Source organism: Scyliorhinus torazame, chromosome 15 (genome assembly GCF_047496885.1).
Source record: "Scyliorhinus torazame isolate Kashiwa2021f chromosome 15, sScyTor2.1, whole genome shotgun sequence".
NCBI lineage: Eukaryota > Metazoa > Chordata > Chondrichthyes > Carcharhiniformes > Scyliorhinidae > Scyliorhinus > Scyliorhinus torazame.
The window spans coordinates 85,597,999-85,617,465 of NC_092721.1; the positions used below are offsets into that span (position 1 = coordinate 85,597,999).

Here is a 19,467-nt window from a genome sequence, read left to right on the forward strand (position 1 = left end):
TCAGGTGCCGGAATGTGGCGACTAGCGGCTTTTCAGAGTAAGTTCATACTTGTGACAATAAAAGATTCTTACTATTATTATTGCTGCATTCCCTCAACTCTGCACCCTGTGTGTCCGGGGCCATGTCTCCCAATCTATTTATTGCTGCTGTTGTTGCTTAACTCTGCACCCTCTGTATCTGGGGCTCCGTCTCCAACTCTATTTATTACTGCTGCTGTCGCTCAAATCTACACCATGTGTCCGGGGTCCAGCCTCCCACTCTATTTATTGCTGCAACTGCTCAACTGTACACCCTGTGTGCCCGGGTCTGTGCCTCCCACTCTATTTATTGCTGCAAATGCTCAACGCTGCGCCCTGTGTATCCTGGGCCCTGTCTTCCACTCTATTTAATACTGCATTCGCTTAACTCTGCGCCGTGTGTGTTCAGGGCCCTGTCTCCCACTCGATTTAAGGGCTGCTTTAGCAAGGGCTTGTTTAGCTCAGTGGGCTAGACAGCTGGTTTGTAATGCAGAACAATGCCCGCAGCGTGGGTTCAGGTGCCGGAATGTGGCGACCAGGGGCTTTTCAGAGTATGTTCATACTTGTGACAATAAAAGATTATTACTATTATTATTATTGCTGCATTCACTCAACTCTGGACTCTGTGTGTCCGGGGCCCTGTCTCCCACTCTATTTATTACTGCTGCTGCTGCTCAATACTGCGCCCTGTGTGTCCGGGGCCCTGTCTCCGACTCTATTTATTACTGCTGTTGTTGCTCAACACTGCGCCCTGTGTGCCCGGGGCCCTGTGTCCCACTTTATTTATTGCTGCAACTGCTCAACTGTATGCCCTGTGTGTCCGGGTCTGTGCCTCCCACTCTATTGCTGAAAATGCTCTGCGCTGCACCCTGTGTATCCTGGGCCCTGTTTACCACTCTATATATTGCTGATGTCGCTCAACTCTGCGCCCTGTGTGCCCGGAGTCCTGGCTCCCACTCTATTTATTCCTTTGTTCGCTCAACTCTGCGCCCTGTGTGTTCAGGGCTCTGTCTCCCGCTCGATTTAAGGGCAGCTTTAGCAAGGGCTGGTTTAGCTCAGTGAGCTAGACAGCTGGTTTGTAATGCTGAACAATGGCCGCAGCGCGGGTTCAATTCCCGTACCAGCTTACCCGAACAGGCGCCGGAATGTGGCGACTAGGGGCTTTTCACAGGAACTTCTTACTTGTGACAATAAAAGATTATTACTATTATTATTAATATTACTGCTTTCCCTCAACTCTGCTGCCTGTGTGTCCGGGGCCCTGAGTCCCACTCTATTTATTGCTGAAAATGCTCAACTCTGCGTGTCCGTGGCCCTGTTTCCACTCTATTTATTGCTGCATTCCCTCAACTCTGTGCCCTGTGTTTCAGGGCCCTGTCTCTGACTCGATTTTTTGCTGCTGTTGCTCAACTCTGCTCCCTGTGTGTCCGTAGCCCTGTCCCTGACTCGATTACTGCTGGTGCTGTTCAAATCTACGCCTTGTGTGTCTGGGCCCTGTCTCCCAATCTATTTACTGCTGCTGCTGTTGCTCAACTCTGCACCCTCTGTGTCTGGAGCTCTGTCTCCGACTCCATGTATTACTGCTGCTGTCGCTCAAATCGACACCCTGTGTCCCCGGGGTCCTGTCTGCCACTCTATTTATTGCTGCAACTGCTCAACTGTACGCCCTGTATGCCCGGGTCTGTACCTCCCGCCCTATTTACTGCTGCAAATGCTCAATGGTGCGCCGTGTATCCTGGGCCCTGTTTTCCACTCTATTTAATACTGCTGTAGCTCAACTCTGCACCCTCTGTGTCTGGAGCTCTGTCTCCGACTCTATTTATTACTGCTGCTGTCGCTCAACTCTGCACCCTGTGTGTCTGGGCCCTGTCTCCCATTCTACTTATTGCTGCAACTGTTCAACTCTGCTCCCTGTGTGCCTGGGCCCTGTCCCCACTCTATTTATTGCTGCTGTCACTCAACTCTGCGTCCTGTGCTTCCGGGGCCCTGAGTCCCTCTCTACATATTGCGCGGGTTCAATTCCCGTACTAGCTTACCCGAACAGGCGCTGGAATGTGGCGACCAGGGGCTTTTCACAGTTACTTCATACTTGTGACATTAAAAGATTATTACTATTATTATTATTATTACTGCATTCCCTCAACGCTGCAACTTGTGTGTCTGGGGCCCTGTCTCCCCCTCTATTTATTGCTGCTGCTGTGGCTCAACTCTGCGCCCTGTGTGCCTGGGGCCCTGTCTCAAACTCAATTTATTACTGCTGCTGTCGCTCAACACTGTCCTGTGCGTCCGGGCCCTATCTCCCACTCTATTTACTACTGCTGCTGTCGCTTATTTCTGCTCCCTATGTTTCTGGGGCCCTGTCTGGCACTCTATTTATTGCTGCTGCTGTCGCTCAACTCTGCGCCCTGTGTGTCGGAGCTCTGTCTGGCTCTCTATTTATTGCTGTTGTAGTCACTCAACGCTGCGCCTTGTGTCTCTGGTGCTCTATTTATTACTGCTGCTGTCGCTCAACTCTGCTCCCTGTGGCCGGTATTCTTCCAGCCCCCGCGCCGAAATCGAGCTTGGTGCGGGGGCGGAGATTGGGATGCGGGATTCTCTTAGCCCAGGGCCGGGCCAGAGAATCTCCACTGCCGGCAGTCAGCACTGCGCCAGCCAGGGGCCACTCTACAGGGCTCTCCTCCCATCCCCCACCCCCCCCCGGCGATTCTCGGACCGGGATGAGCCGAGCGGCCGTAACGACCCTCTATTTAAGGGTTGCTTTAGCAAGGGCTGCTTGATGTGCCATCAATTATCACAATGACGAGTTGTGGAACACAACTGTGGCTTTAATGAGCTAAACGAGAACCTCCTGGCAACTGAACCCGCACTGGGGCAGGGCCAGAGGTCGGCCACTTTTATACAGAGCCTGAGGGGAGGATCCTCAGACGGAGCCAGCAGAGACAACAAACAATATATACAATACAGTAACAGTGGTTTACCACAATATATATAATACAGTAAGTGTTTACCACGTTGGTTTATCTCAGGGGGCTAGACAGCTGGTTTGTAATGCTGAACAATGCCAGCAGTGCGGGTTCAATTCCCGTACTAGCTTACCCGAACAGGCACTGGAATGTGGCGACCAGGGGCTTTTCACAGTAACTTCATACTTATGACAATGAAAGATTATTACTATTATTATTATTATTACTGCATTCCCTCAACTCTGCACCCTATGTGTCCGGGGCTCTGTCTCCGACTCTATTTATTGCTGCTGCTGTCGCTCAACTCTGCGCCCTGTGTGTCCGGAGCTCTGTCTGGCACTCTATTTATTGCTGCTGTAGTCGGTCAACGCTGCGCCGTGTGTGTCTGGGGGACTATTTATTGCTGCTGCTGTCGCTCAGCTCAGCTCCCTGTATGTCCGGGGCCCTGTTTCCGACTCTCTTTATTACTGCTGTCACTTAACTCAGCGCCCTGTGTGCCCGTAGCCCTGACTCCCACTCTATTTATTACTGCTGTTGTTGCTTGACACTGCGCCCTGTGTGTCCGGGGTCCTGTCTCTGACTCTATTTATTACCGCTGCTGTCACTCAACTCTGCGCCTATGTCTCTGGGGACCTGACTACCACTCTGTTTATTACTGTTGTCGCTCAACTCTGCTCCCAGTGTGCCCGGAGCCCTGACTCCCACTGTATTTGTTACTGCTGTTATTGCTCAACTCTGTTCCCTGTGTGCCCGGAGCCCTGACTCCCACTCTATTTATTACTGCTGTTATTGCTCAACACTGTGCCCTGTGTGTCCGGGCCCTGTTTCCCACTCTAGTTACTGTGGCTTTAATGAGCTAAACGAGAACCTGCTGGCAACTGATCCCGAACTGGGGCAGGGCCAGAGGTCGGCCACCTTTATACAGAGCCTGAGGGGAGGAGCCACAGACGGAGCCAGCAGAGACAACAAACAATATATACAATACAGTAACAGTGGTTTACCACAATATATATAATACAGTAATAGTGGTTTACCACAAAATATATAATACAGTAACAGTGGTTTACCACAATATATATAACACAGTAACAGTGGTTTACCACGCTGCTTTATCTCAGGGGGCTAGACAGCTGGTTTGTAATGCTGAACAATACCAGCAGCGCGGGTTCAATTCCCGTACTAGCTTTCCCGAAAAGGCACTGGAATGTGGCGACCAGGGGCTTTTCGCAGTGACTTCATACTTGTGACAATCAAAGATTATTACTGTTATTATTATTAATACTGCTTTCCCTCAACCCTGCGCCCTGTGTGTCCGGGGCTCTATCTCCCCCTCTATTTATTGCTACGTTCGCTCAACTCTGTGCCCTGTGAGCCTGGGGCCCTGTCTCGAACTCAATTTATTACTGCTGCTGTCGCTCAACACTGTCCTGTGCGTCCGGGCCCTATCTCCCACTCTATTTATTACTGCTGCTGTCACTTATTTCTGCTCCCTGTGTTTCTGGGGCCCTGTCTCCGACTCTATTTTGTGCTGCTGCTGTTGCTCAACTCTGCGCCCTGTGTGTCCGGGTCTCTGTCTGGCACTCTATTTATTGCTGCTGTAGTCGCTCAACGCTGCGCCGCGTGTGTCTGGGGCTCTATTTATTACTGCCGCTGTTGCTCAACTCGGCGCCCTGTGTGTCCGGGGCCCTGTCTCCCAACCTATTTATTGCTGCTGTTGTTGCTCAACTCTGCGCCCTGTGTGTCCGGGGCCCTGTCTCCGACTCTATATATTACTGCTGCTGCCGTTCAAATCTGCGCCCTGTGTGTCCGGGGCCCTGTCTCCGACTCTATATATTACTGCTGCTGCCGTTCAAATCTGCGCCCTGTGTGTCCGGAGCCCTGACTCCCACTCTATTTATTACCGCTGTTGTTGCTCAACACTGCGCCCTGTGTGCCCGGGGCCCTGTGTCTTACTCTATTTATTGCTGCAACTACTCAACTGTACGCCCTGTGTGCCCGGGTCTGTGCCTCCCACTCTATTTATTGCTGCCAATGCTCAACCTTGCGTGTCCGTGGCCCTGTTTCCACTCTGTTTATTACTGCAGTCGCTCAAATCTGTGGCCTGTGTTTCCAGGGCACCTGTCTCTGACTCAATTTTTTGCTGCTGTCGCTCAACTCTGCTCCCTGTGTTCAGGGCCCTGTCTCTCACTCTATTTATTACTGCTCCTGTCGCTCAACCCTGAGACCTGTGAGTCCGGGACCCTGTTTCCCACTCTATTTACTGCGGCTGTCACTCCCCTTTGTACCCTGTGTACTCTGGGGCCTGTCTCTGACTCTATTTACTGCTGCTGCTGCTCTTCCTGCTCCCACTACTCAGCACTACACATTCAAAGTGATGCTCAACTGTTCAATCCAGGAGATTGTGAGGTTTCTCAGCCACTAATACAGGCTGGGTAAAGTGATCTCCTGTCATGTTTAATTTCTCATTCCTACTTGCACTGACTGTGTATCCAATGTTTTATGTTGTAAATAGATTTGGTGCATCTATAGTTGTTCATAGTTTTTAATTTACTTGCGAACTTGATTTTAAGGAGCAGTTTGCATCCATCAAATTATAAATTATTTGGAACAGTCAGTTAGTGTTCATTTTTCTACAGATGACTTTTTTTGGGTGTCCATTGTACTGCTTTCAAAGTATGTGCTGCTGTAAAGCCACATGATACCTTGTGTGTCAACTTATTTCAGTAAATACCACTCACCTCTGAATAAGTATTTATATTCCAATGCACAATGCAGAGAGGTAGTGCCAAGTTGTGGAGGGTGCTGTACTTGGACTATAATTAAATGTACCATTTCCGTTAATGGTAAATGCTCCATGGCACTCTTCCTACAACATGGAGTTGGTCTCGTCAAATTCTTCTTTCAATTAACACCACCAGAAGCATGTTGACTGCTTATATATCTCACTGCCATTAGTTTGATCCTTCTGTGCGCAAAATGGTTGCTGTGTTTACTCAAATAATTTCACAGTAATTAATTGGATGTGAATTAAGGTGAAATAAAACACGAGAAGAATGAAAGGGTTTCCTGTGCCTGTACGTGTCCTCTAGTCCCAGGAAAGCAGAATTACGGATATGCACATGGAGAAGCTATGAATAAAACAAATAATTGGCCTGTTCAAGCAATACTTCGTTTGTTTGGAGGTTTTTACGATATACCTCAGAGAAAGTTAAAAAAAAATGTTGATTGCTGCATGTTGCAAAATGTTTCTTTCAACACAGGCATCACCACGGAAGGGACGTAAGAACAGCAGTAAACTTGGATGAGGAAGATTTAGTCAAGTGTAGGCTATTGAACTGCAACACAATCACTCCGCATAGTTGTCTGCATTCTGTCTTCTGGTGCATTTAAGGTATCAATCATGGAATGTGGATGCTAGCACCTCAGCAGTAGCAGTGGGAACCTTCATGGGAGACCTTCCCTCTCTGTATACTCTACTCCACTAAGATCTCCTCTCCACTGCATGTGCCTTTAATGTTTTTTATGTTCACTTGCAGAAAACAGTACAAGCACCTTCTGTATAACGATAACATTCACATTGAATATAAGAGAAAACATTCTGGGCCATAATGCTGGATTATACACTGAGGGTGGGCCTCCTGCATCCCAGTATAGATTATAGGGAGAGCCCACCTTTTGGCCTTTTTAATTTTTCAATGACAGTCTTTTAAGGAGTATGAGGCTCTGTCTCCAAGAGCAACTCCCATCTCATATAGATGTCAGCCATGCAGAGGCCAACAGCTCTGTGGCACACCAGGATCAGTGGCCACCAGAGGCCTAAGAGAAAGAGAAAGCATGGATGCCCCAAATTCAGGGGCATCTCTCCCAGGCCAAGTTGATGGGCGCTAGTGACGGTGCTAGGGGACAGGGAAAGGGAGGAGAGTGGACATGGAGAGACAAAACTGTGCATTGTATTTGCACAAGGTGCCCAAAAGGGAGGCACCTGACCCCCACTCCCACCTTTATCTGACCAGCAGCTCACGGGGCTAAAGCCACCAGGCAGGTTCGCGCCGGGATCTGTAGCTGGAGCGGCGTGAACCTCTCCACCGCTGTGCTGGCCCCCTGTAGGGGCCAGAATTAGACATGGGAGAAGCCCGTTCACGCCATCGTAAAACGAGACAGCATTTACAACGGCGTGGACACACTGCCGCAGGAATGGAGAGTCCCGCTCACGAGGTCTCTCATCCTGGGTACAGGTTCTGAACCAGAAGACTACACATCCTTCCCAATTATAAAGTGCTACCTTTTCCCTTCACTAACAACAACCATGTTCATGAATTATAATAATGTAAGTGTGCATCACACAGTCTCTGCCATCATGCATGGTGCGGTCATTGCAATTCAATTTTCCCACTGGCAGCACGCCCCCGCCAGCAAGTTCCAATGGGAATTCTCATCGACAAGCAGTGCGAGTATAGAATTCCGCTCCAGAAAACGGCGCATAGTTGAGAAACACGCAGCTGGGTGGACCGGAACATCCTGCCCAATATTGTTCTCTCCTGTTCTTGAAGCATTTACAGTTACTTTGGGCGTGATTTACCTGCTCTTTACACCGGTGGGAAATTCCGGTCCCAAGGTTTCCCGGCAACGACAGTGGGAGCAGTATATCCTACTGGCATGCTGCCTGGCAGGCTGTCTCCGCCGCCGAAAAACACGGGGTAGGGTGGTCAGTAAATCCCGCTCCTAGACTAGTGATATTTTATTTGTAACTTCCAAACATGTCCATACATGTGTACTCAGAAAATTCAACTTAGATATCACAGTATATCTTTGACTTGTTGTAGTTTTTAATCACATTAAGGAATGTTCACTACTATCCAGACTACAGATATATCATTATGTATAAAGGTACATGAAACCTAAAGGTCAATCGCTTCTCGGCCTTTTGGCTAAGATCAAGTGTAGTAGCCTTTTGGCTCAGATCTGGTACGTTCCTCTTGTGGGGACCATGAATTGGATTCAATTTGAATTTGAATTGGTTTTTGGAGCAGGCGAGGAGCTGGATTAGGGGTTCGTCCCTGACCCACACTCTGAGCCCTGGCTTTGTAACTCAGAAAAAGTAATTTTTTAAAAAAGTACCCTTCAGACTTTATGTAGGATGTCAGAAAATTCCTTTTCTCAAATTGCAGTGTTTATGTGAAATGCATTTGTCACATCTGTGACCATCTCACATGCCTGGTAAACCCATTTTTTGTTACTTACCCTTCAGCCTAAGAGCAATGGTGAGAGCATCATTATCCTCAATCCTTTAGTGTCTCATCCCGAACCATTTTCCATATGCACAGCTGAACTGAAGACAGTGCATATGTCAGTTAAAGCGTTTGATCACTCATCAATTGACGGCTCGGCATCATTGTCAGTACCTCCACTGGATGCAATGCAATGAAGTAAATGTCACCAATATTTGCCAAAGTACTTTTTTTTTAAATAAAGTTAGAGAACCCAATTGATTTTTTCCAATAAAGGGGCAATTTAGCATGGCCAATTCACCTACCCTGCACATCTTTGGGCTGTGGGGGTGAGACTAATGCAGACATGGGGAGAATGTGTGAACAACACACGAACAGTGACCCGGAACCGTGATCGCACTTAGGTCCTCAACGCCGTGTTGCCAAAGTACTTCTGAGGTTTAAAATTATCAGCACAAAAATACTCCTATCTCCAGGTGTTTTATTTCCAAACTTTAGCCAGTTCACTGGGGAAAAAAAATATTCATTGTTAAACATTCAACACAATGAAATCCATGAGGTACAAACCAGAACATGGCACAAAATTAATTTCCCACATCACATAAACAAAATATTTTCAAAAATATTCTGTGTTACAAAATTGCCACCAATTTGGCTATAAAGTCTCCAGGTGGGATTCTAGGGAGAAACCAGGCAGAATGGGAGTTAAAATGGAGTTTTTAATTTGCTGCTGCATTTCTACACAAGACACCAACTGGATCAGGCAAGAATCTCCTACGCTCATACAAATTGGGGTGGCACAATGATGGGGAATATGTCTTCTGGCATATTCCTGCCATTTGAAACCCATTTCTACAGATGGGCAGGTGCATGGGATACCTGTGTCATTTCCAGTGGAAGTTCCCAGTTAGGTGGAAGCCCACCTGCCACTGTTCTACTCAAAAAACGTTGGAAAGGAATTTGAAAACTGTCACCTTTCTGCTTCATCCAAACATTCTACATTAGTAAGTAGCATAATTACTGGACACGGGTAATTTAGATCTCCTTGCATTACTGATAAGGTCCAGGTTAACCATATCATTCTAATGAGAATAAGGTGAGATACATGAGGCAGCAGCAAAGTCAACTTGTGGGCAGAAGTCATGCATATCAAAGAAGCATGAATCTTGATATTGAGAGTACAGCCTTTCAAACGATGGAAACTAAACTGGAGGTAAATAATCTATCAATGCAAAACTTTCAACCTCAGTGAAGTGGAATTGCAGGATGATTTAGTCACTTGGTACACTTTTGATAAAGTCTTTGTTCTGTGCAGATTACAGTGCCAATCTTGTTACTATTAAGCCAATGATGAGGACATTTCTTTTTAACCTTTATGTGTGTGTTTACAGGATTCCGGAATTTGCACATAGATGATCAAATGACTCTCATTCAGTATTCTTGGATGGGCCTGATGGCATTTGCAATGGGATGGAGATCATATAAACATGTCAAAGGAAAAATGCTGTACTTTGCTCCAGATCTGATATTCAATGAGTGAGTAGATACGTGTTTACACACACTGAAAATGTTGTACTAATTTAGTTGAATGGTGATTACACTGCTAGGTGCTGTTTATTTCCATACATGTTACATATTGAAGAGCTGGGGCGCGATTCTCCGACCCCCCGCCGGGTCGGAGAATCGCCGGGGGCTGGCGTGAATCTCGCCCCCGCCATGTCCCGAATTCTCCGACACCAGAGAATCGGCGGGGGCGGGAATCGCGCCGCGCCGGTCGGCGGGCTCCCCCCGGCGATTGGTCTAGATGGGACATGCGACCGCGCAGGCTTGGAGGGCCAAAGGGCCTGTTCCTGTGCTGTACTGTTCTTTGTTCTTGTTCTTATCCAATACTTCCATTATTAATTGGTACATTCTAAGGGAGTTTAGAAATCAAAGGGCCATCATTTTGATACAACCGATCATCTTGCTCATCTTCAACAGGTGGAATAATTATTTCATATTTTCTTTCTCCTCCACTACTCACACCCTGACCCGCCCTCGCCAATGGAGCTTCATTCCATCAAGGTGGAGCAGGCTTTAATAGGCACACACCTATATGTGAAAATGCCTGTTGCCAAGGTGACAGTCATAATCTCTTTATTTTACAGTAATTTAGAATGGCACCAATATTTGGAAGAATGAATAACTGGCACTTAGGAAACAAGAATACTCTCTATAACCTTGCCATTGAACCAATGTTAGCACTTCACATTAGGTATGAGAATTAATCTGCAGTAAGATAATAAATAAATAGCTGAAATCAGTAGGGTTTGAGTTGGTCTTCCAGCCAAAACTGCTTTGCCATCTCCTCAGCAATACTTTCAAGTCCTTCCTCCCGTAATAACAACACCCCAAAGTGGTAACTCCTATATTGATACTTACCACAATGTCGTACAAGGGCTGAGAGCTGTTGGGACAGGCTGTGTATCAAAGTCTGAAAGTTATTCCACATCAGCTGGTTCAGAAGTTGAACAATGACAATAGTGAAACACCCTTTCAAACAGGACATACGTGACAAGATATTGTGGGATGGCTGTAGGGTAGATTTTCTCCAAGCATCACAGTTCTGCCTAATTTGTGAAGATGCACGGTCCTGCAACAATCCAGAATGTTCCGCACAGAGAATAAACAGACTTTGCACAAGCAACATTCCCTTTAAGATGTATGCCTGTACAGCTATGTGGTAATCTTAAAGGGACCACACTGAAATTATGCACAACAAACATAAATGCAAGGGAACATTGCATGGTACCAGATTCATCCTTCAGAACATTGCCTGTCAGAGATCCAGTGAAACAGCTCAGCACTCAATCTTCCTGCCCCCACTTGTTCAGGTTGTGCCAGTTTACTGGTGAAACTAAAGCAGAAAATCTAATTCCAAATGTTAAACTGCTTTCCTGCAGAATATCTGTTCCAGCAAATGAATAAGGCACAGGAGAGAGAAAGACTAATAAGAGCAAATTTTGATGCCAACCCCTCCGTTAAAAAACATAACCCTGCTTTGCTACTTCTCATAGCTTATGGCTCAAAAATAATATTCCACCTACTCTTTCTTTGTGCTGCCATATTGAAGTGGTCTTGGAATTTGAAAATGTTTAACACAACTTTCATTTAAGCAAAGGCCATTCAAAAGTCCTAGATTTTCTCTATACCCGACTCAGCTACTGCGGCATATTCCCTGCATATGCAGCTAGCTAATGAGCACAGGGAGTAAATGGAAATGATTAAAATGAGCTGATGTCACTGAATGTCATGAGAGCTCCTTTACACACGAATTGAACATCGTACAGGTGAAGCACAGAGGTTTTGCTGCCATCTCAACTGGAGCACTATCTACCTCAAAATGGTTTGGATTTACTTTTCCTTTAAGTAATTAATGCTGGCAATGACTAGAGTTGGGAACGCTGTGTACGTTTTATCTGACGTTTACTTAGATGATTATCTTTTTCAGGCAACGAATGCAGAAGTCTGCAATGTACGACCTGTGTATAGCAATGCGGCAAATCTCACAAGAGTTCATTCATCTCCAAGTGACCCAAGAAGAATTCTTATGCATGAAAACCTTAATACTCCTTAACACAAGTAAGTAAGAATAGAGTTTGACATAGTGAAGCCACCAGCATTCCTTTGCTGAAATTACTTTATGCATTCGATATTTGAATGGATCTTCACATTACCTTGTGAATTATTCTCTGGTTAGATCCTTAGAAGTTAGCTGATACAGTGCCCTGTTTTGACTGTTTAGGTTGTGAAATTTATCCTGATAGCATTGTCAATTGCTCTAAGATTTCAAAGTATTCTGAACTGTCTACCGCTGGTCGGCATAAAATCGTGGGCCGAAGGGCCTGTACTATGCTGTACTGTTCTATGTTCTATATCCCAGTCAGTGTCTCAGATTAACAGCGACAGCAACTACAAAAAATAGCTGTTTATTCTTTGGCTGACCATGCAGTTGGTTTGATAGCACGCTTGGCTTACTAAAGATGTGTTCTCAGTTGAGATTAATTGCCTATTTAAGAAAAATATTTAAAAATAATTCTTCAAGGAGAAATCAGATGTTCCTGGTCATGTCTGATTTCCATGGGAAGCAGCCATTTCTGGTTTCAAACGTACTCAACTAAGATCAGTGGCAGACCCAAACAATAATCAGCACCAAACTACTGCTCAATTACAACTATCCAATCTACAGGTCGAATTGAGAAGCAGCAAAGACGAGGGGGGCATTTTAACCTTGTAGAAGGGCCGTTTGGGGCAACCATTGACCAGAGGCTGAACTGGACTAACCATATAAATACTGTAGCTACAAGAGCAGGTCAGAGGCTAGGATTCATGCGCCAAGTAACTCGCCTTCTGACTTCTTCAGAACCTATCCTCCATCAACAAGGCACAAGTCAGGGGTGTGATGGAATACTCTCCATTTGCCTGGATGAATGCAACTCCAACAACACTCAAGAATCTTGACACCAGGGGCGGCATGTGGCACAGTGGATAGCACTGGGACTGCGGCGCTGAGGACCTGGGTTCGAATCCCGCCCTGGGTCACATCCGTGTGGAGTTTGCACATTCTCCCCATGTCTACGTGAGTTTCACCCCCACAACCCAAAGATGTGCAGGTTAGGTGGATTGGCAATGCTAAATTGCCCCTTAATTGGAAAAAATAATAATTGGGTACTCTAAATTTATTTTAAGAAATAAAAAAGAATCTTGACACCATCCAGGACAAAGCAGCCTGCTTGATTGCCACCCCATCCACAAACATTCATTCCCTCCACCACCAACACATGGTCGTAGCAGTGTGTACCATCTACAAGATGCACTGCAGGAACTCACCTTTGTTTGACAACAACTTTCCAGGACTGCTGCCATCTAGAAGTACAAGGGCCGCAGATACATGGGAACACCACCGCCTGGAAGTTCCTGATGAAGTCACACACGAGGAGGTTGGGGGGGTCCGTGCCGGGGAGGAGGTTGGGGGGGTCCGTGCCGGGGAGGAGGTTGGGGGGGGTCCGTGCCGGGGAGGAGGTTGGGGTCCGTGCCGGGGTGGGGGATGGGGTGTCCATGCCGGGGAGGAGGTTGGGAGGGTCCGTGCTGGGGGGGTGAGAGGGAGGGGGATGGGGGGTCCGTGCCCGGGGGGGGGGGGGGGGGGGGTGAGAGGGAGGGGGATGGGGTCCCCGTGCCGGGGAGGAGGTTGGGGTCCGTGCCGGGGAGGGGGATGGGGGGTCCGTGCCGGGGAGGGGGATGCGAGGGCAAGTGAGTTGGTCCACCTGGCCAGGTGCCAGCCTCCAACAGTTGGACCCATGCGGTCCATGCCACCTGGCTGGGGGGAGGAGGGGATATGGGCAATGATGACATGACGTCGTTCCCCTCCCCCCCCCCCCCCCCACCAGGCCGTCATGTTTTCCGATCATCCAACGATGTTGGCCGCCGTGGCGGCAGCCGCTAATGTCTATGTTGCCCTGGATGAGGAGGAGGAGCGTGCCAGAGAGGAGGCGCAGGCTGCCGCAGAGGGACAGGCGGCAGCCGCCCAGGCTGGAGGGAGACCTGACCGACAGGACGAGGAGGGGGAGGAGGACGTCGCGGCCCCACGGCAACGGAGGCACCCGAGGGCGCCCCGTGTGTACCGGCCCCGGCAGTCATACCAGGACCTCACGGACCGGGAATGCAGGAGGAGACTCCGGATGAGGCGGGAAACCGTGGCACACACCTGCCACCTGCTGGCACACCTGTCACCGCATGGCACTGGCGGGGGACACCCTCTCCCCGTGTCCGTCAAGGTTACGGTGGCCCTGAACATTTATGCAACGGGGTCATTCCAGGCACCGAGTGGGGACCTATCCGGCATATCGCAGACATCGGTGCATCGGTGCATCCGGGCAGTGACAGGTGCCCTATAAGCCATGGCGCACCGCTACATCCGCTTCCCTGTGGACCGGGCCAGCCAAGATGCCCGGGCCGTGGGCTTCTCTGCCGTGGCCGGGTTCCCCATGGTCCAGGGTGCGATTGATGGGATGCACGTCGCCGTACGGCCACCTGCAGATAACAGGGCCGTGTTCACCAATAGGAAGGGGACCTATTTGATGAACATATAGGTGGTCTGCGACAACCGCATGATGATCCTGCACGTCTGCGCCCGTTACCCAGGCAGTGTACACGACTCATACATGTTGTCGCAGTCATCCATCCCCGGCATGTACGAGGGACGCCATCCCTGGCTGAGGGCCTGGTTGCTGGGCGACAGGGGCTACCCATTGCGATCGTGGCTGATGACGCCTATACGGAGGCCACGCAATGAGGCGGAGAACCGCTACAATGATGCCCATGTAGCGACAAGGGGAGTGATAGAGAGGTGCTTTGGCATGCTGAAGATGCGTTTCAGGTGCCTGGACCTCTCTGGGGGCGCCCTCCAGTATCGGTCAGATAGGGTCGGCCGCATCATTGTGGTGTGCTGCGTCCTGCACAACATAGCCCAGCAGAGGGGCGATGTGCCGCAGGCAGAGGAGGGCGGAGTGGAGGAGCAGCAGGAAGAGGCGCAGTCCTCCCCAGATGAGGGGAATGGGGGTAATGGTCAGGGCAGACGGGGTAGACACAGGCGGGTGGCTGTCCACCATTACCGGCTGGCCCAGCGGGCACGGGACAGACTGATAGCCGCCCGCTTCACTGACTAGATGGGCGTGGGAATCGGGTAGTATGGCCACAGACCGCACACCATGGCAACAGCCGACCACCCACACCCCCCACCCATCCACCCACCCAGCACCCTCACCCCCCTCCCCAACCCCACCCACCCCACCCGCATGCACACCACCCCCCCCCCCATTGCTGATCCACCTGCGGCACAACGGGCCACGCTCACACAGTTGCGGGTGGACGCGTGTCTGTTGCAGGCCATGGAGGATGATGACAACCCGCCCTGCGGTGAGCTCCTGGCTCCACATCGTTGGACTATGTCTGACCCATGGCCACAGTACCACCATCCACCCGGACCATCCCTGCATGCGGCTGTGACACTGCAGCGCACGGTGCCATCCTCTGCCCGGGGAGATGTTGATGGCGGCCCAGGGGGAATGGGGCAGTCTCACCTGGGGCTGAGGTAAGACCACCCCTCACACACACACTTGCGCTCAACGTACATGACACCCCCGCACACTTTGGACAGAGCACAAAGGCAGCTTCTGTAGGTGTAACATTGACTTTAATAACCAAAGGAGTTCATGCACGTGCCCTAGCCCCTAAAACTCATCTGTGCCCTGCACCCGTGCCGACTTACTCAGTGTCTAATTGTTTGGCCTAACGGGCTCTTTGACTACGTCTTCGTGATTCCCCAGACGGTACAGCAGAACTGGAGGTGGACTCCTGTGATTCCTGCCCTCTGACACTGGATCCCTTTGGCGGCCGTTTCCTGGGGCATCCTGGCCTAGATGGGCCAGGCTGCGGCCCGGGTGACTGGGATGGCGAGCTGCCAGCCTGTCCTGCCCGTTGCCCACCCGATGCACCTGGGACGGAAGGGGGGGAGTCCGAGGTGTCGCGGTGTTCCGGGACCTCCCCTACAAGGGGAGCCGGGACGGACTACACCACCTCCTCCTCCCTCGCGGTGCCCGATGGCCCCCAGGCCTCTACATGGGTGGGGGATGCGAACGGACTGGCCATCCGACGCCCCCCCCTGACATCTGGCGCTGCCAGTCCTGGAGGCCCGTGCTGGTATCGACAGGGGTCTGCAGGTTTGCAGCCATGGAGCCCAGAGGGTTGGCAAACCCTGTCTGTGACAGTGCGACGCCGCCTCGCACATGGCCACTGGCGCCGATGCCCTCAGCGATGGCCTGCAGAGACTGGGCCATGGCCTGCAGAGACTGGGCCATGGCCTGCTGAGACTGGGCTATGGTGTTGAGCGCCTCTGCCATCTGGCGCTGGCACTGGCTCATGGCCTCCTGTGAGAGGGCAGCCATGTCCTGGGCCACAGACGCCGCCTGCACGGAAAGCCCCAGGCCTCGCAAACCGTTCTCCATGTCTGACACCGTCGCACCCATTGCCTCCACCGCGGACGCCACCCGTGCGGTGTCGGCCTGGGTGGCACGTATGACCGGCACCACTTCCAGCTCCTGGACGCGGGTGGACTCCTCCACCTGCGACTGCAGCCGCCGCAAGCCGGCCGTCACCCTCTTCGCTCGTCTCCGGGTCGGTGGTTGCATCGGATCTATGTGTGGGTGTGGTAACTCCAGGAACCCGGGATCCACCTGGGCGGCAGATGTTTGCTTGGGCTGGGCTGCCCTCCGACCGCCCGGCCCCTCTGCTGCTCCTACCTCCACCTGCTGTACCGGGACGGCTGTGTTGTGCGCACCAGTGAGTGTACCAGACGCCTCATCACTAAAGTGCCCAACCGAGGTGAGTGTTTCTGCGATGGTGGAGGGTGTTGGTGACAGCAGTGGCGTTGTGTCGTGCTCTTCGTCCCACTCTGAGTCCATGGCACTTTGGGGTGGGGGTTCGTCTCCGCCCATCCACTCTGAGTCACTGTCCGGTATTTCGTCTTCCTGGGTAGTGCTGTCCCGGGTAGGGGTGTCCTGGGTAGGGTTGTCCTGGGTAGTGGTGTCCTGGGTAGTGGTGTCCTGGGTAGTGGTGTCCCGGGTAGTGGTGACCTGGCTCGGATGTGACGGGGGCCTGTGGCTGCCCCCCTCGTCGCTGGGTGGTCGCTCCCGCACGTGACGGGGGTGTCATCTCCCTGTTGCTCCAGGTCTCTCCTTCTCCCGTGGTGTGCGAGGGGCATCCTGCGGGCGTCGCATGCTGGAGGGTCCGGGTCTCTCTGTCTCCCGTGGCCTCCGAGGGGCATCCTGCGGGCGTCGCATGCTGGAGGGTCCCGGTCTCTCTGTCTCCCTTGGCCTCCGAGGGGCATCCTGCGGGCGTCGCTTGCTGGAGGGTCCGGGTCTCTCTGTCTCCCGTGGCCTCCGAGGGGCATCCTGCGGGCGTCGCATGCTGGAGGGTCCGGGTCTCTCTGTCTCCCGTGGCCTCCGAACGGCATCCTGCAGGCCACGCATGCTGGAGGGTCTGGGTCTCTCCGTCTCCCGTGGCCTCCGAGGGGCATCCTGCGGGCGGTCTGCATCTGCGGGGATGGGTGCCAGGACGTTTGCACCTGCGATACACAATGAAGCATGCATGGTTAGACACGCAGGCAGTGATCAGGTGATATGGGGGAGGGGGATATAGGGGAGGGGGGATATGGGGACGGGCTGTCGGTGGCTCACTTGCTAGTACGCCCCCGACCTCTGCATCAGCAACCTCCCGGTCGTCAGGTCCGCCAGCCAGTTCCAGGGCCCTTTCCTCGTGTTCGGTCAGTGGCCTATCATCAGCAGGGCCTCCTCCAGTCGTCACATGCTCCCTATTGTTGTGTGCGCGCTTCTCCTGGGTGGGGGGGGGGGGGTGGTGGTGGCAGGGGTAAAAGGCAACACTGTTGGGCAGGTATATGAATGCACGCCATCGGTTGCACGTGCATTGCAGAGGTTAAGGTTAGGGCTGGATTCACTTGGGGATATGGGGGATATGGGGGAGGGGGGATATGGGGGGAGGGGGGATATGGGGAGGGGGGATATGGGGAAGGGGGATATGGCGGATGGGGGATATTGGGGAGGGGGGTATGGGGGATATGGGGGAGGGGGGAATATGGGGGAGGGGGGAATATGGGGGAGGGGGGATATGGGGAGGAGGGATATGGGGGAGGAGGGATATGGGGGTGGGGGGATATGGGGAGGCTCACCCTGCCTGCTCTGACGAGGTCGTTCACCTTCTTGTGGCACTGGGTGTCTGTCCGTGGTGTCAAGGCCGCAGCGGTGACGGCCTCTGCCACTTCCCTCCACAGACGCCGGCTGTGGCGTGGGGCAACTCTGCGGCCGTGCCCGGGATACAGGGCGTCCCTTCTCTGCTCCACTGCATCCAGGAGCGCCTCCACATCCCATGACTCAAACCTCGGGGCTGAGCGGCGGCCAGCCATCCAGTCGGGTGTTCCGGTCGGGTGTTCCGGTCGGGTGGGGGGGAGCAGCGCGGCCTTATGAGCCGTCACGCCGTGCGGCGCATATGACGCTGCACGGCGTGAACCACTGCGCAAGCGCGGATCCCGTTACGTCGCTGCTAGCCCATTTCGGGCCGGAGACTTTCGACCCATTTTTCCGACATGACGCAAGTCGGATTTGCGCCGTTTTTTGCGCCGATCGGCGGACTTTCCGCCGATAACGGAGAATTTCGCCCGTTGTGTATAGTCCATCCGGTTTGGGTGATTTATTCAGCTTCAGATCTTTCAGCTTCCCTAGCACTTTCTCCTTAGTGATAGACACTACACTCACCTCTGCCCCCTGACTCTCCTCAGCCCAATGCTGGAATGTTACTTAATAATCATTTTAAATTTAACTCTGGCCAGATGTTTTATGAAACCCTGTGGCAAAGGGAAAATCAGGACTGCTGGATCCAGAAGCTAAGTCCCTTTCCTGCTGGATTCCAGGTACCTGCTTCACCAATACATGGTGATCAGGCAACCTCCTGATTTCTCCACTACTTTTCTAATCTCAGCACCTGACTACTAATCTCCGTGAGTCCCCAATCTCTCTTCCCCTCTCCATCCAACCCTTCCAATCCCTCCTGATCCTAACCTCTGTTCTGCCTCAGACCTCCAAACTCTCCTGACCCCAGTCTCCCGCTGCTTTTGGTTCCCTGACCACACTCTTATGCCCTCCCCAATCTTCTCCAGCTCCACTCTACTCTCCTACCACAGCCTGGTTTGAATTGCTCACCCGTACAGCAGCACAGCCCGCCTCTCAATTTGGCTGGCTCCAAATAATCAGGTCCTCCCAATAAATTGGAGAGAACATGGGGGAAACCGATTCTTCTGACTTTCCTGACCTCAAACAAACTGCCCTGCTCCCTCCCTACGTCTGACATAATATCCAGCCTGAGGAATTTAGTATTGGTCACCAAGATATCAAGTATCCACCCTCCAATTCTGTGTCCCAGGTGCCACTCTACTAGAATGCTGAACTATAAGAATCTGCTTACTGGCTGACTCATTGCTCACACCAGCTAAGTACTTCTATTGACAACATTGAGAGTCAGTGGCAGGTCAGTCGAGGCAGTGCAACAATGATGTTAAACATCTGTTATTATATGGGAAAAACGTAGTTGAACTGATGGAACTTGTTGAATAATGCACCCTAAAATAACAATTGTAACTTGTATCAAATTAT

At 51.3% G+C, this 19,467-nt stretch overlaps 1 protein-coding gene and 1 non-coding gene across 5 annotated transcripts in view; both read left to right on the forward strand.

Annotated features, from left to right (window-relative positions):
• Nucleotides 1–19,467, forward strand: part of LOC140391661 (progesterone receptor-like) — a 645,027-nt gene that overhangs the window by 601,181 nt on the left and 24,379 nt on the right. For all 4 annotated transcript variants that reach the window (XM_072476373.1, XM_072476371.1, XM_072476374.1 and 1 more), the window contains 2 exons: nucleotides 9,601–9,745; nucleotides 11,700–11,830. In XM_072476373.1, the coding sequence (XP_072332474.1) occupies nucleotides 9,601–9,745; nucleotides 11,700–11,830 (276 nt within the window). The remainder of the gene's footprint in view (nucleotides 1–9,600; nucleotides 9,746–11,699; nucleotides 11,831–19,467) is intronic.
• On the forward strand, nucleotides 7,890–8,082 carry LOC140392199 (U2 spliceosomal RNA). The gene has a single exon (XR_011935266.1). It is a non-coding gene; the product is annotated as a U2 spliceosomal RNA (small nuclear RNA).